Source organism: Rhineura floridana, chromosome 2 (genome assembly GCF_030035675.1).
Source record: "Rhineura floridana isolate rRhiFlo1 chromosome 2, rRhiFlo1.hap2, whole genome shotgun sequence".
In the NCBI taxonomy this organism is placed as follows: Eukaryota; Metazoa; Chordata; class Lepidosauria; order Squamata; family Rhineuridae; genus Rhineura; species Rhineura floridana.
The window spans coordinates 17,944,401-17,960,101 of NC_084481.1; the positions used below are offsets into that span (position 1 = coordinate 17,944,401).

The window sequence follows — 15,701 nt, forward strand, 5'->3', positions numbered from 1 at the left end:
GGGAGGGCGGTGGTCAGCCCTTTTTAACTTGCTATATCTATGGCAATTTTTACTGAATTAGTTTGAAAATTGGCACTTGTAGACCTCATCAGGTAGCTCATGTATGCCTCGTCATGGTCTTCCTCACTATGGTGGGATCTCTAATTATTTCTATTTAAATGGTAAATTATTTACATATTTACATCTAACCTTATAAATTAGCTTATGCAATTTTTACGCAGCTCTCTGTCTCCTGTTTTGGTGATGTGTAAGTAGACACCTAGTAGGTGATAACCATGTGATGAAAAGCTTCGCCTGTTGATTTTTGCTTTTAAAGCTGCCATTAAAGGCTGCATCAAACCATTCTGGTCAGTTTTGGCAAGCATTCTTGTCTCCTTTACTTCAGATCAGAGCCAATTTGAAGATGACAAAATGTGCAGCTAAATTTTGTCTATTATCCCATCATCCCCTTAGCAGCCAAGAGGTAGGATAGGTTAAGAATTGTCCAAGGCCCCTAATTGCTTTCCATGGCAGAATCGAGCCTGAGACATAGTTTCCTTACATCTAGAATCACACACTATTCACTGTTCCCCCTGGCTATATTGGCATGTAGACCTAAAGCAAATGGGAAATATACGTACAGCACATCTGTCAAATCTGGCCCGTTGGCTGGATCTGATGGAAGAAGAGTGTCTGTTGACTATGTGTTAAATGCTGTGAATCTCTGTCCTGTGATCAACCTGTATATAATGCAGCAATAAACCAGTAAAAAATCAACAGGTCTCCAGGCAATGAAACCATTCAAAGCAAACTTTATTTAATGAAGAAATAACATAATAATGGAGGCAGGACAATAGCAAATCTAAACATGTCCAGGATCAGGAAAAAAATAATTTCTTAGTCCCTATTAACTGAGTGCAAGAGAAAGAAGGAACAGGCAGTTGTATTCTCACCTTTTAAAACATGTTCACTGAATGGAAAGGGGGTCGGGTGGGTGTGATCTATCCCTAACTTCCATGCAAACAAAGGCAGATGCCCAGAGCTCTTTGTGCATATAAACAAACACGTGTAAGCTTTTCCACATGTGGAAACTCTGCATGAGGCAGGGGCCCAATCCATTGTGCAGAGTGTACATGCATACAAGTCACTGTCACACTTTCTACTGCATGCCTCGAGGCCAGAGAACTGGATCAGTGGACACAACCCCACTTAAATGTAGTCAGGAAGGTGAGAATACACTTTTCAGTGCTCAGAACTCTTAGGAATTCCCTTGCTAGCCATGGAAAGTCTACTGTCCCTTAAGCACTCTTGGGATTTATTGGCCGTTTTGTACAACTATGTCCTCTTCTCCCTGCTTCTTAGTCCATCAGCCTCTGCAGACTTTATATCAGGGGCGATGGGGGGAGGGATTAGTTAGAATCTTGATGCTGTGGTGCTCAAAAGGTTAACAGAACCTGGCTCCTGAGCAGCGACAAGCAGCATTAATTCAGACAGCAGCATTCTCACCCAAGTTCTTCCTGTTGCAGCACTGGCCTAAAAGCTGTGCAGTGTTGATATTGAACAACTTTTTACCATTCTGGATAGGGATCAAATCAAATGCTCATGTCAAAATTTTACAGAATCAGAATGCTGGAAAGAGCTTGATTCACTGAAGAATCCTCTGAAAATTAATGCATCTGATACAAAACTGTAGCATACCCCCTAGGCAGAGGCAGAGCAAATAAGGCTTTGTATCACAATCCAGAGGGCTCTTTCAAGCATTAAGCAAAACGTCAAACAAGGGAAAGCCTTTAAACTTAGTGTACTGATTTTGCTGACTGTTTTGAATTGCCTCTTTTCTACTGTATAAATAGCAGAACATCAGCAATAAGGAAAGAGTCAGGAGAAAGAAAACTACTCTTTGACAAAGGGACAGTTGGACCTCAAAATAATTTTGAACATGGACATATAAGGCTGCTGTAGATTCATTTTGATCAAAGCTCCTTTTGACAACAAAAAACATTGCATTGGTAGTGCAGCTGGTTTGACCCCTGTAACTTGTACAGCAGAAGAGAAGCCCTTCCTAGAGGTCCCAGATTTAAAAAAAATGCTTCATTGTCCTAAAGGTGTATTATTCTAGAGTCATTCAATCCAGAACTACTACACAAACACAAAAACAATCTTTGTATCACTCTTGAACCAGACTAGTCCCAAACCAGTTTAAGTTAGTTGAGACTAAGTCCCACTGAATGCAATGGGGCTTCTAGTACTTCTAACTAGTTCCATTTCTTTCAATGGGACTTAGTCACAACTAAGTTAAACCAAACTGGAACCTGAAGTAGGAGCACAAATGAAAAGTTAAATTATGTCAAGCGATAACTAACTGATTGGCTTCTGTAAGTGATCTTGAATATTCACCCATAGATTTATTCAATTCTGTTCTGAAACTTCTTTGTTTCTCCAGCAAAGTTTAGGAAGATGCAAGGACAACTTTAAGGATTTCCAGACATTATACTTATCAGAAATGGGCTTCTGGCCTCCAACCTGGGTTTCTTAATGGACAGTCTACAGCCAATTTGTATTTTGAAGTCACATCTAAGGCAAGAGCTCATCAGAATTGTTTTCCCATGCTACAAGTCAATCCTGAAAAACGTGATTCCCCTCCCCTGCAACAGTAAAACAGTATTCCTTCACATATAAGTTTGTTAAAAGTTCCTTTGTGCATATGCAGAGTGCCTTACCAGAACCTGCCTATACACACCTGCGGTTATGGCTAAGGGCATGCAAATCAGAATGTGCAGCTTCTTTGCAATTCAAACATCCAGGTTTTGGCAGTGGGGGCAGTGTTGAAATTCTGTATATTCCTACAAAATTATCCTCTTCTGTTAATCCTTTAGATTATATTATATGTTTTATAAGACACAACCTGATTATTTTCATTAAGGAAGAGGAAATGTATTTTAGGCCAAAAATGCCTCAGAAATGATTACAGTGAAAGAATGGAAGGTGGTAAGAGGACTCTTCTCCTGAAATAAGACTTTACTCCTTGCCTCAGTTTCTCTTGGATAAGGTAATCCAGGCTTCCTCCTTTGGCGAGGTGACTAGCTCATATCTCGTGTCCATGACTTGGCCTTCCACAGGGTAAAGGTGCAGTTTCCTCACTATCACGCTCAGCAGGACTGTAGCTACCGTGTAGGCAAACCTACATAACCAAAAGGGAGAAGGCAAATAAGAAAAAGGCAGAGGCCTGGATCCCAGGGTGATGTGGATAGAATCTTCCTGTTCCCTCCTCCCCACTGCAGTGACCTACACCTCCAAAAAGTCTTTCTGGAGGGTCAGGGAACCCTCCTGAGCAACATGAGCTGGAATTCTGGGGGAGGGGAAGGTGCTTCTGTCTGATTTGGGTTGACTCCACCCCCTCTCTCAGCACCTCATCATGCATTGTTCAGAGGGGCCTTCTTTGGCCTTCCGCAGAGCCAGCAGCTGGGGGGGGAGTGGACAGAAACCTTTCCTTCTGTTAAACTTCTTTCCATCTGCTTATCTGTAGGATCAAAGTCAGAATGTGTAATGGAGGAGACTGCACAATCTATTATATGGACTAACCTAGAGAAATTCTACAAAAAACCCCTCCATCATATAGGAATGTGTCTCTTCCTCTCCTGCTGCCTCACTTCTTATCTATCTGCCTGTCTGTCTGTCTGTCTGTCCTGATCTTGCTCTTTATATATAAAAAGACGTTCTGTTCCTGCTCTTTTCCTCACCTCAATTCAGGGCATTCCTGGCTTCCTGAAAAACCAAGGAGGGAAAAGTTTTTCATGGCAGATTCATCACTGAATCTATCTGGATCAAATCTACAAAAAGAAAGAAAGGATGGACAAAAACAAGGATTAGACCCCCCCCTTCTTAAAACTTGGTCTACAATAATGCCATTATCAGCAAGTCAGAAAGTACACCTGTGCAAAATACATAAATGTCTGTGTGCTTGGATCAATTTGATGCCGTTTTTCTCACTCGATTTTTGCACCATTTGGTCAAGAGCACCGCAATTTAATTTCTCTGCTCTCCCTTCTTCTTCCCCTGCTGCCTGCCTGCACAATGCCTCCTCCCAATTTTTCTCAACCCAGCTGGCTTGTGAACAAATGTGTGTGCAGAAGCCGATGATTCATTAGAATGAAAAGCTTGTTTCACCATCAGGTCAGTGGGGCTTGTTTAAAAAAACAAGCAATTATACAGCCTAGCCTGAATTAACATTAAGATCCCCATAATCAAGGGATTGTCAAGGCAGTAAGATGATGCCAGGCTGTTTATTTCCACATTGGGGGGAGGAAAGCATTCACTGTAACAAATAATATTGATCAGAGGCCATGCTGTAGCACATGTGCTGTTTCATGAGCATGATTATTTCCCTGGGCTTTAAAGATTAAAGACCTTCAGCTGTTTGACTGTTGCACCTCATCACACCCTTATCTTAAAGACAGGTGGAATTTGCAGTGAAACAGCAAATTCTGAGGACAGCTCATTTTAATGGATATACTTACTGCCAACTTCATTTAGCTAAGATAGTGATAATCAGAACAGGCAACTATTAGTAGTTGCCAGGTAGACATGATTATTCTGGCACAGGCTGCTCTCTGGATGAAGCCAATACAACTGGATTTTTTTGGGGGGGGGAACCTCCCTTTCAATGCTGATGAAACTCCACCTCCCATACCCCCCCATCTCTTTCCTCCCATGAATGTCAAAGTCCACCACCACATCCTTGCCAAATAGTCCTCAGCGAAGTGCCCCCATTTTTCCCTCTTAGCCCGCTGCAGGAAGTGATTGTAAGATCTGGTTGAAAACCAGATTTATTCAGTTTGGGTTGGGACTGGCAGAGCACATGCTTTGCATGCAAGAAGTCCCAGCAGCTTCAGTTTCTGGTACCTCCAGTTGAAAGATCTCTATGGGATCAGGGCTGGGAAAGATCTCTCTGCCACAGACCTCAGGAGTGCTGCTGCCCGTTAATAGTAATGGGCCAATAACAAAAATGTGAAATATGATTGCAAGAAAAAATGTTACTGGAGATGATCAGCTCCCTCATTCTGACTGGGACAGGGCTCTGTTGCTTCTCTGCTTCTTTCTTCCAAAAGGAAAGCAATGGCTGCCAGAGACAGAACACGGTCCTTAGATGAATTCCCCCCTCCCCAATTAGGGCACACTCTTTCCTCCCTGAATCAAAATCAGTCACCCACCTCCATTTCAACCTCAGGCCTAGCTCTGATGCTCCTGAAATATGTTAAAAGTTGCCATCTGGAGGCCAAAGACAGTGAAAGCAGTTCTTTTCATGCTGTGGAATTCAAAATTTGAAGCCAGAATTCTTTTTTTAAAAATATCTGGCAATATTTAATATCTGGCAATAATGAGGAAGAACCTCCATTTCCTTAAAAACAAAAACCCTTGATTGATGTTTCCTCCTCTGAAACACAGATTTTTATTATAAACTGCGATAACATTTCATTCGCACAGCATTAATTTTTTTTAAGAAAACAACCTGCATGCAGATTTTGCTACAAAAGGACATGAACGTTCAGAAAAGGAAGCTCTCAATTTAAAAAAATGCTGCAAAAAGCATTTTGAAAATCACATTTGCAGTTATATAAAGCCCTGAGTCTGAAAGCAAAAGTGCTTATAAATCTTAACAAAAGGACTTTTCACCTCATTCACCAGCCTTTGTCTTGAAGTTCTATTAAATTAAAACCATTCAGAACTGAACTGACAACCAAGCCATCTTCTTGGACTGTATCACTCCAGAATACGGGGGGCATCACTTTTAAGTCTCCCCCACTTCCAAAACCTTCTATCTGCTAAAAAGGAATGTATCGAGGAGAAGAGTTGCTCTTTTTCAATGTGCAATTTTTCTATGTGTAGGGCTACATCCCCCTGCCCGCCATGGGAGAGAATTCCAACATGGAATCCTCCACCTATTTCTAAAATGGTACAGCACAAGGCCTGTGCCACATGGTAAGAACCCAACCATTCATTTAGAAACAAATGGCAAAAACCCTCAAAAGAAGAAGAAAGAAACGTTGACAAAGTTGCTTATATTCCATACTTATAGGGCAATGGCCAGGCTGAGCTGTCATGTAACACCACACCAAGAGCATACAGCACGAGAGTCTGAAATGAAATTAAAAATGCATCACTTTAGTCAGGTCAGATGACACTGCATTTGTCACATTGAAACTGCATATACTAGCAGTCCACATGGGCTTTACCAAGCCATCTTGTACATGTCTACTCAAAAGGAAGTCCCATATAGTTCAATGGGCCTTACTCCCAGGTAAATCAGTACAGGATTTAGCCTTGATTAATAGAAATGCATGCAATATTTCCCTTGCTATTTTTGCAGACTTAATTAGAAATAAACCAACCCAATTTCCAGTTGTTAAATCAGAAAGGAGATTTTTTGGGGGGAAAGGTAGTGAAAGCCGACAACTGCTGGGAAGCCTGTTATAAGACATTTCCTTTATGAAAAAGCCAGCATTTCAATGAAGGAGTGCAAGAAAAAACAAACCCTGAACGCCTCTGTAGCTATCATTTTGTTTTATGAGTGGAAACAAGATAGGAATCTCTAGGTAGCTAATAAAACAACTGACAAAAGCCAAGAGCGTGCTCTAGGTTTCTTGTCTTTTAGATTAACTCCTCGCAACCTTCCTTTCAGATGTGAAGAATACTTTGAAGCTCTCTCTTCAAAGCATGTAAGGGTGCAATCCTAAGGATGGCAAGTCTTGATAAAATACATAGTGGGGACTTACCTCCAAGAAAGCAATGCTTTAAAAGGGTCGTGTACAGTGGTCCATTTTGGGGAAAGGAGGGGACAAGAGGAGTAACAGAATATATCATTTGTCTTTTAATCAACTGTGATTTAGGATCCTGGCTTGTTTTTAAGCTAGAAACTGAAACTTGGATGGTATGGATATCTCAGGTTAATTAGAGATTTCCTTGCTTAATCGTGGCTCAGATGAATGGGCTCTATACATGGGCAAACGTCTCAGCCATGTCTTGGCTTGTTAAATCTGAGATATGATAGTCCAAACTGGCTTATTAAAAAAAATCTGTCTTGATTTGATTCTGTCCTCATATAAAACCATATCCCTATGCATTCCTATAATAAAAACAAAAGATTAGCATTCACCAATAGGAAACTGAGGCTTTGAACACTAGCTTCCAGTCCTACCTCTTTGGGAATAATATGTTGGTCAACTCTTCCCTCCAGCTCTTGAAGCCGTGCAGCAATTGGTGTCAGCTTCGATGTCCTCACAGTCTCACACAGAACCTGCCGGCAATATCTGCAAACAAATAAACCTATACAAGCCTTTCATGTGGAATTAAAAAAGGCAAACCAACCAACCCAACACACTTCTTCAGATTCCTGAGACAGTGTTTTTAGATTCCATAAAGCAGAAATCTCAGCAAAGGGCTCAACATTAAGGCAAAGACAGAACAACTTGTAACAGGATTACTCTATTAGCATACAAATTGCATTTCGACTGGTCATATAGCAGACATAAAACATTCCCAAACTGCTAACCATGCTTTGAAGACAAGGAGCATGGGCTGTGCTGGAGGACTCATGCACTCATGCTTCCCCCCAATCCTCAGAAAATTCCACCTCTCCTCCATTAGTTGCTTTAAAATCAGGGTATAATCCTACCAAACTGCCACATAACTAGGGTTTGCAAACCTCTTTCAAGCTCTGTTTTTGAGGGTGATTCTGGTTTATGTTAACCATGATTTGTTTATTTATTATTACATTTCTATCCCACCTTTCCTCCAAGGAGCTCAAGGTGACATACAAACATGGGTCTCCTCCTCCTGATTTTATTCTCCCAACGACCCTGTATGGTAGGTTAGGCTGAAAGACAGTGACTGGCCCAAGGTCACCCAGTGAGCTTCATCGCCGAGAAGGGATTTGAACCCTGACCCCCCAGATCCCAGTCCAACACTCTAAACGCTACACCACACTAGCTCTGGTAATATAACTGGATTAAAACAAACCATAGCAGGGAAAGGAAAATTGGTGTGGGAGAAAAAGAAAAAGATAGGAGGAGGAGTGTAAGGTTTTCCAGATGACCTGCCTATTGAACATTCATCCTGATTTGCTTGCACAAAGTTTGCAGGGAAGTTTTACAACATCCACTGTTTATTGAGCATCCATTCAGATTTGTTTGTGGGGGGAGGTTAAACAACACTGCAGCAAGTAACTATAATCCAAATTTGCCAGTGCATTTTCCTATCACTTTCCTTACCGCAAAAAGTCTGTTTTCTTTTTTTGGAAGCAGGTTTGTTGTGCAAGAGTGCCAAATCCACTTTAACTGCACAACCCAATTTTGCCAGAATGCTATTGACTCTTACTGCAAAATAGTAACAGTCTGGAAGTGGCCTGGGAGTCTGTGTAGACTCCTGCTGTCAAAACTGGTTAGGAAACAGGAAAATTGCAACACAGCACACTGGACCCCCAAGCACAGCCATTTTTTTAAAAAAATAAAACAAGTAAACACCTGAGTTGCTCAATTTTCCCATGCGTAACTGGGCCTTTTCCAAGAACTTGGTCCATCTCTTTGTAAAGCTTCTGCTGAACTTCTTTTGAGGTAGTCAAAAAATAAACTGCCCAGGTGCACACTGTAAAAAACAAAAACAAAAAAACCACCAGAAGACAAGAGTGTATGTTTGGTCAGCAATTTCTTCCTTACAATTTACAGTTCCTGTATTGTAGCCAAGTTAAAAAAAAGAAGGAGACTGTAAAAATCAGATCCTATGAAGCAGGGCTCCCCACAAAGAGGAAACAGCTGCTCGGTTGTTCTGAGGAAATGAAAATATATGCTTGCAAACACCAGGATAACATTTCAAAAAGCTGAAGTGTCTTTTGAAGCAACGCTGCTACTTAGCAATTGATGTAGTGCTTTGTCCTAAGTGCTCCACATGCATGCCTCGGCCAACTTTATAACCACCCTGTCAAGTAGACAAGTATGATTATTCCTATATTACAGATGGGGGCTGGGAGGATGGCCACTGTAAGAACAGGATGCTGGATTAGATGGGCAATTGGCCTGATCCAGCAGGTTCTTCTGATGTTCTTGTGAAGCCAAGTCTTCCTAGTCCTAAGCCACCCACTCTTTGCTCCTGCTCTCTGGGGTTAATGACTGTGCTCAATCCTATGGACAATCTTTTACCTTTCTAATGGTCTTTTTTGCTTCTCTAGAGTTCCATCCTGTGGGGCTGTTATGCATGCCATGAGCTTAAGTCAACCTTCCCCCTTGATCTACCCATCATGTGTTTCATTTGAGAGTGCGAGCACTATGTGCCAAGCCGTTTGCCTTTGGATTTCTCTTGGTTATTTTGGGCAAAAGTTCATATTTTTTTGCTATCCACTTTGGCCTACCAAGCCCAAGAACTTATAAAAAGTACATATATAACATGCAACTACAACAAAAACAAACTATCTGTATTGGGGGATAGAGGTGGGGAAACAAGAATTTGATGGGACCTTATGGGAGTGGCCAATGCACTGAGGTGAGGGCACAGAGCCACCCTACCAACAGTGGCACTGCTGTTGCTTACTGGGACAGTGGGGAGGGGAGGTGGTGCAGGGCAGCAGTGAGGTTAGGGCTGCTGCATGCACTGGCGGGAGCACTGGATTAGCCTCGCTGGGTGCCTATGCGGTACTATGCTTACCACCACCACCCCGCTCCGTCCTGATAAGTGGTAGTGACTCTGCTGTTGGGAAGACGGCCCTGAATCCTCACCCCAATGCGTTGGCTGCTCCTGGGACCTTGAAACTAAAATGTTCAAGCATAAGCTTTCACACGTAGGAGCCTACATCTATCAGCTGTATGACACTTTCTGTTCTGTTTTGTGTACTTACACTTAGCAGTGATTATGGATCCTGCCAGGGAGAATATCATTGTGTCTTCCAAAATCTAGGAAACAAAATCTAGTTCAGGGAGATCGAATCAGTATATGGTAAATTTTCCTCACGGTCCCACTATAATCTTGACTGTGAGGACAAATAATAAAATAGCAAGATCTGAATAATAGGTCAAGTTACTAAGAATCTAAATAACTATCTTGTTTAGAATATTTTAAAAGGTATGCATAAAAAAAGGATCTGGAATTAATTCCATATGTGTTAATTGCAGCTACAGTGGAAATAATTCAAAAATAGAAGAAAGGAGTTATCTTCAATAGCCCCTTTACAGATGTTCTGAGTAGTACAAATGTGCACAGGATAAGCAGGCAGCATCACACAATACACATTCACAAAACTAAACACACACACACACAAAGAGAGAGAGAGAGAGAGAGAGAGAGCTCATATTTATGCATTTACTCAGACATAAAGCCATGGTGGCTAGTGGCTCTATGTCAGTGGAATGTGCTCTGGGTTTTATTTTCAAGGGGCTGTCCGAGGTGCTAAACTTATTTTGGGAACAGGCTTCAGCACATTGCATAACTCCTTTAAAGTTTGGACTAAAACCCTGAGTGGATTCCACTGCCCCACTAACATGGAGTCACCAGCCACCATTGCATACAGCACCATTGTGTTCAGTGGGTCTCTCTCCGAAGTCTGCATAGGACTGCAGGCTTAGAACTGACTCCTGTCTGCTGTGGCAGTCAAATAGCTAACAAAATACTCTATGGAGCTTGTAACATACATTTGAGACTCAGGAGCCTCTCTTTTGCCCCCAACATGAGAGTGTTGTGCTTTAACCAGACATGCAAAAAAATGAGTGGGCCCAAATTCCTCCTGGGAGGGGTGGTCATGCTCAGAGCAGAATGTGCTCCTGGGCAATTATGCCCATTGAAGAGGATGAATCATAGCGGCAGCCTTTAGATACAGGTTGCTTATGGATTCTCAGATGGGGGTCTGGGATTCAAATATGGAACCTGAAAGACTTGGGCCAATGTCCCTAGTAAGCCACAGACTAGCATGTTCCTCACACGAGCCAGCACTCTGTCGAGCCATATTAATAGCAGTTTCACATGAAACACCATTCCCAGGACTGAAGCAAAGAGAACAATCATGTCGAAACTAAAAATAAAAATAGAGCCTCAAGGTTGTGAGATGAGAACTCCCCCCCTCCACAGTAACTAAGAAGATTAAAATCAAGAGAAACAATGCAGGCAATTAAATTAATCAAACCCACCCACCAAAATGTAATTAGCAGCAGATCTAGTGGGACTTCAATTAACAGTTAATTACACTACAGATGCAGATACCTGCTTGTCACTCAGGTTCCCCTGCAGTAAAGAGTCTATGAAGATGTTCCTGCTGAAGCTCTTTCCCTGTCGCTCTTTTATGACTTTCTTTAAGACCAACTCCATCTCCATCAGAGCTTCATGCACAGGAAAAGAGAATTATTTTTTTCTTTAGCCAGCAGACTGCATTATTCTCGAAACCCTCTTGGCACACCATGCTAGGCAACTTGGACTCCTCTCCCTCAAGAGGGAACTGCATTAGCCACTGCCTTTGCCCCAACATCACTAAAGTGGGTTCATCTTCTAGAAGGGGAGCCTACTGATGTTGCAAAAACATGTGGATTTCAGAGGTGGAGCCAGTGGGCATAATGACATTGGGGGGGGGGAACAGGCCCACTGGGCGTGGTCCTGCTTTATCCTCACTTGTTTGTGCACATGTGTGTATGTGTGTGTGGGAAGTAAATCAGTAGAGCTCCTGTATGCATCTGTTTTTATGCTAAAGAAGCATTTTTCTCACACATGTTGTTGCTGTTATGTGCCTTCAAGTCAATTACGACTTATGGCGACCCTATAATAAACACATAAATAAATAAGATATATTACTACTACTACTACCACTCCTCGCCTTTCACCTGTAGGTCCCTGGGTGGGTCACAATAATATAAAATACATTATTAAATAATTCATAAATTGTGTTCCTACAACATCCTTCCTCCCATACACGGCGCTTCACAGTACTGAATACCGAGCCACAAACAATTCCAAGTCTAGGTGGCTATTATGGTGTGTGTGTATATATATGAATTGTGTTTGTATCAGAATGTTAATACTTTATATGAATTTTAATGGTATAATGTGCATATATTTATTTTTAAATGTAAGTCACTTGGAGACCTTGATGGCAAGCAACTAATACATCTAAGTAATATAACAACACTTGCCACCATCCATCTCAGACTCTTGAGAGGTGGACTATGAGCTAAGCACACAATTTTGCATGCAGTTCCTGCACCATTAATACTTGCTTTGGGGAGAATGTCCTTAATGCATTGTCAAGAATACTCAGAATCACTCTCCCAGTATATAAATTTAGAAATGGTTTATTGCTTACCATGTCCTTAAAAAAGGAGATAAGTAATAACTACCAGGGATCCTGCTGCTGGACTACAACTCCCAGGTTTTTGACTTTGGGGATGGGAAGAGGAATGAAGGAAGGGGTCCTAATGCATTGGACTGGTTCTAGAATCACATGTGGGATGATAAGCTAAGCATATATTCCATCTCAGTGAGGAAAATGTATGATTTGACAAGTATTTGTGTTGGGCAACAGCTGACAAAAATCAGTACCAAGAATTTGAACATTTACGTGCTGCCTTACTGAATTTTCCTGAAGCTGTACTACTGAAGATTACTGGAATGGCACCTTCTGAAACCCAATCACTCTTAAAGTGTCAGCCTCACATTTTTAATCCTCTCTCTGCAATAAACAGAATGAGATTTTTCTCTCTTTTTTTGTAAAAAAAAATATAGTTAAATCAAAACAAAACCCAGACAATCTGTAAGGCAAAGCAATTTTCAGCACAACCATGTTGATTTGAAGACCCTCCAAACATACACACACACACCCTTTCACAGAGTATTTCTACTAAAAAAAAAGAGTGAGAGAGATTTTGCAGTCTTGATGTGATCATCACATCCACACATGCATGGTTCATGAATGAAACTTACCATCCTCATACAGCTTTTTTCTGGTCATGCTTTTGTCAAGCGAACCATCCAAGAAACCCTTTCCGATTTCTGCCCAGATCTGAAACAGGTGCAGATGAATCATATGTCCATCCTCTCCTCCCCTTATGCAGCTTTTCCCAACCTATTCTACCCCACACGGTTCAGGAGGATCCCCTTTCCTTTGGAGAGGGTTTTGTGGGGGGATGCAGGCAGCTGTGGGGGGGGGAGGGTATGGGAAACTTTCCTTCTATGAACTTCCTTAAGTTAACTTATCTTAGGATCCAGGGCAACATGGTTTAAGTGCAGATTGATGACTACTCCACTACAGCTATTACTTCCAAGGAGAAAACACTTGCATAGCTGCTGGCACAGTTGTAGGCAAGGTTCCATTAACAGAAAGTGGACAGATCAATTCCTTGGAATAAATCACACTGAATGGTCCAAAACAGTGCTGCTTAAATAGAGCCGGGTTGCTCCTTCCAAGAAATTATCACATACAAAACTAAGCCCCACAGTTGGTTATGTTGGATGAATTTAGCAGAGTTAGCACACACAGCTTGGAAAGTGGTTGTATATTGAATGCTGTATGATGTAGCCTTTGGTTTCAATCACACTGTGACTTTTGTTTTGGAAAATAAGAAAGCTTAGTTTATTATAGGAAATACATACTTTGATAAAAAAGAGTTCCTAGTTCTAGCTAACTAAGTTGGAAATGCAAGGAGCCATGCTTGCTCCTTTTATCTCAGCACAGAGAGAGAGAGAAAGAGAAGGTATCTCCTCTCCCAGTATCGGATGAAGAAGAAGGCAGGAGCAGGAAATGAGGTTAGCAACCCTCAGAGTATCAACATACACACCTGAAGGAAGGTCAGCACAGAGATCAAAGGATGGTGTGACAGTTTAGGAAGCTTGCAGGTCCCCCCTCTCTATCTACTCTTTCCTCATGCAGACCCACCAGCAAGTTGAGTTGCATCCTAACAGGAAAATAAGATCAAAGAGGGCTGCTGGGACAGCCCAGTACTTGTCTGCTGGTTCATGTAGTGAAGTTATATAGTATTTTATTTTTTAACGATGCAAACAAAAGGCATGTCAGGTAAATGGCAACAAGAGTGTCAGGATGCAGAAAGCTCACTTTTGAATCCACTCTTGCTGATGAAGCTGACTATGTGACTTTGAGCAAATTATTATGCCATAACAAGAGGTGCACAAATTTGCTTGGGTCTTGGTAGCTGTGAAGGAATTGGACCATTTAAAAGAATTAAACATTTGTTTTTTGTCAGTGAGCCCTGCCTGTCCAGAAAAACACCTTGGCAGGTGTCACAATTTAATTAGGAAAGTTTGGTGTCTGTCATAGGATCAAGACAATTATTTTTCTCTGAAGCTTTGAAATGCTTGTGGATTGAAATGCAAAATAAAGGCAAGTCTAGGGTATAATTAGCCAGTGGCTTGCATTGACATTCAGATCAAGGTGGACTAGAGAGTGTAAGAAGTGATGACCTAACCAGCAAAACAATCAAAATGCCGGGCAGCCGGTGGAAGGGGGGCTGGCGGAGGAAGAGCCGGTGGAAAGCTCCATGGAATCCTCCTCCTGCTCGGAAGCGCTGGCTGCCATGAATCAGCTTCCTGGAGAGTAAGCGCACCCTGTAGAGGCCCATTATAATTTTTTACTCCACCAGCCTTTTGGACAGCACAGTTTCTGGGTGGAGCAGGACCTGGAAGAGGGCTCTCAACACAAGGAGGATCTCATGTAGGTCCCCTCCCCCGTGCCTCCTCACCTGGAACACCCCCATTTTCGGGGCTTCCATCAGTCCTCCATCTGAAAGGCTGGCCTTTTTCTTAGGCTGTCTCTGGGACAGCCGCTCAACTGCAGCACAGGGCTGCTGCCAACAGAGGCTGGCGCAGCCAGGAGCCTGCCGGTGCTGTTGGGAATCCATGGTATCCAACTCACCCCAGCCCGGCGGAAAGTGAGTAGGATTGCACCCTAAGTCTTTAGCTATTAGGGACTATCCAGCTGAAGGTAAGCTGGACCATTGATAGACTACAACTCCCATAATCCCTGGCCACTGGCCATGCTGGCTGAGGATGACGGGAGTTGGAGTCCAACAACAATTAGAGGGCCAGATTCACTAACCTGTGCTAAGCCCTCTAAAGGCTGGCACAACTGCAGGGACCATAGGCACTCCGATCCTATCCCCAAACTGAAGCTTCTCTCATCACCCTCACCAAAGGACAATGGAAGCCTCATACCATGCAGTCCCCAGTATCCTTAAAGGAAGCCACAGACCTGAACTTACAAGATCTGAACAGGGTGGTTCATGACAGATGCTCTTGGAGGTCACTGATTCATAGGGTCGCCATAAGTCGTAATCGACTTGAAGGCACATAACAACAATAACACCCCACACACTGACTTCCTTGGAAAAAAGCAGAATACAAAGGACAAACAAATTGCCAGATCCACTCTAGATAGTTACACAACAGTCTGTGAGCTCCCTGCTAACAAAGGAAGTAATGAAGCTGGTTGCTGTAGGGTTCTCCCCCTCCCACCATTGCACTAAAGCTAAGGAAAGGGACACTCTCCCTCCACCCCAGCAGGGAAACAACCTGCATGATTAAACACCCTAACAATCCCCAGAGAGAATTGTTATCCTAAAGAGAGTGTGCATATATTGTTTCACGTCTTTAATTGACTAAATCTGTTTGGGGATAAACCATTGCAAGGAATTGGAAAGTTCAAGCTTGATAAAACAAACATAACTTGAGATAACGTTTCTTCATCT

At 42.3% G+C, this 15,701-nt stretch overlaps 1 protein-coding gene across 1 annotated transcript in view; it reads right to left on the reverse strand.

Annotated features, from left to right (window-relative positions):
- Positions 1–775: 775 nt before the first annotated feature.
- LOC133376233 (cytochrome P450 20A1) overlaps positions 776–15,701 on the reverse strand; it is a 41,671-nt gene continuing 26,745 nt past the window's right edge. Inside the window, exons 6-13 of the mRNA XM_061607934.1 lie at positions 12,925–13,003; positions 11,218–11,333; positions 9,863–9,917; positions 8,499–8,619; positions 7,175–7,286; positions 6,050–6,114; positions 3,720–3,809; positions 776–3,160 (exon numbers count right to left, since the gene is read on the reverse strand). Of these exons, the coding sequence (XP_061463918.1) occupies positions 3,010–3,160; positions 3,720–3,809; positions 6,050–6,114; positions 7,175–7,286; positions 8,499–8,619; positions 9,863–9,917; positions 11,218–11,333; positions 12,925–13,003 (789 nt within the window). The 3' untranslated portion in view covers positions 776–3,009. The remainder of the gene's footprint in view (positions 3,161–3,719; positions 3,810–6,049; positions 6,115–7,174; positions 7,287–8,498; positions 8,620–9,862; positions 9,918–11,217; positions 11,334–12,924; positions 13,004–15,701) is intronic.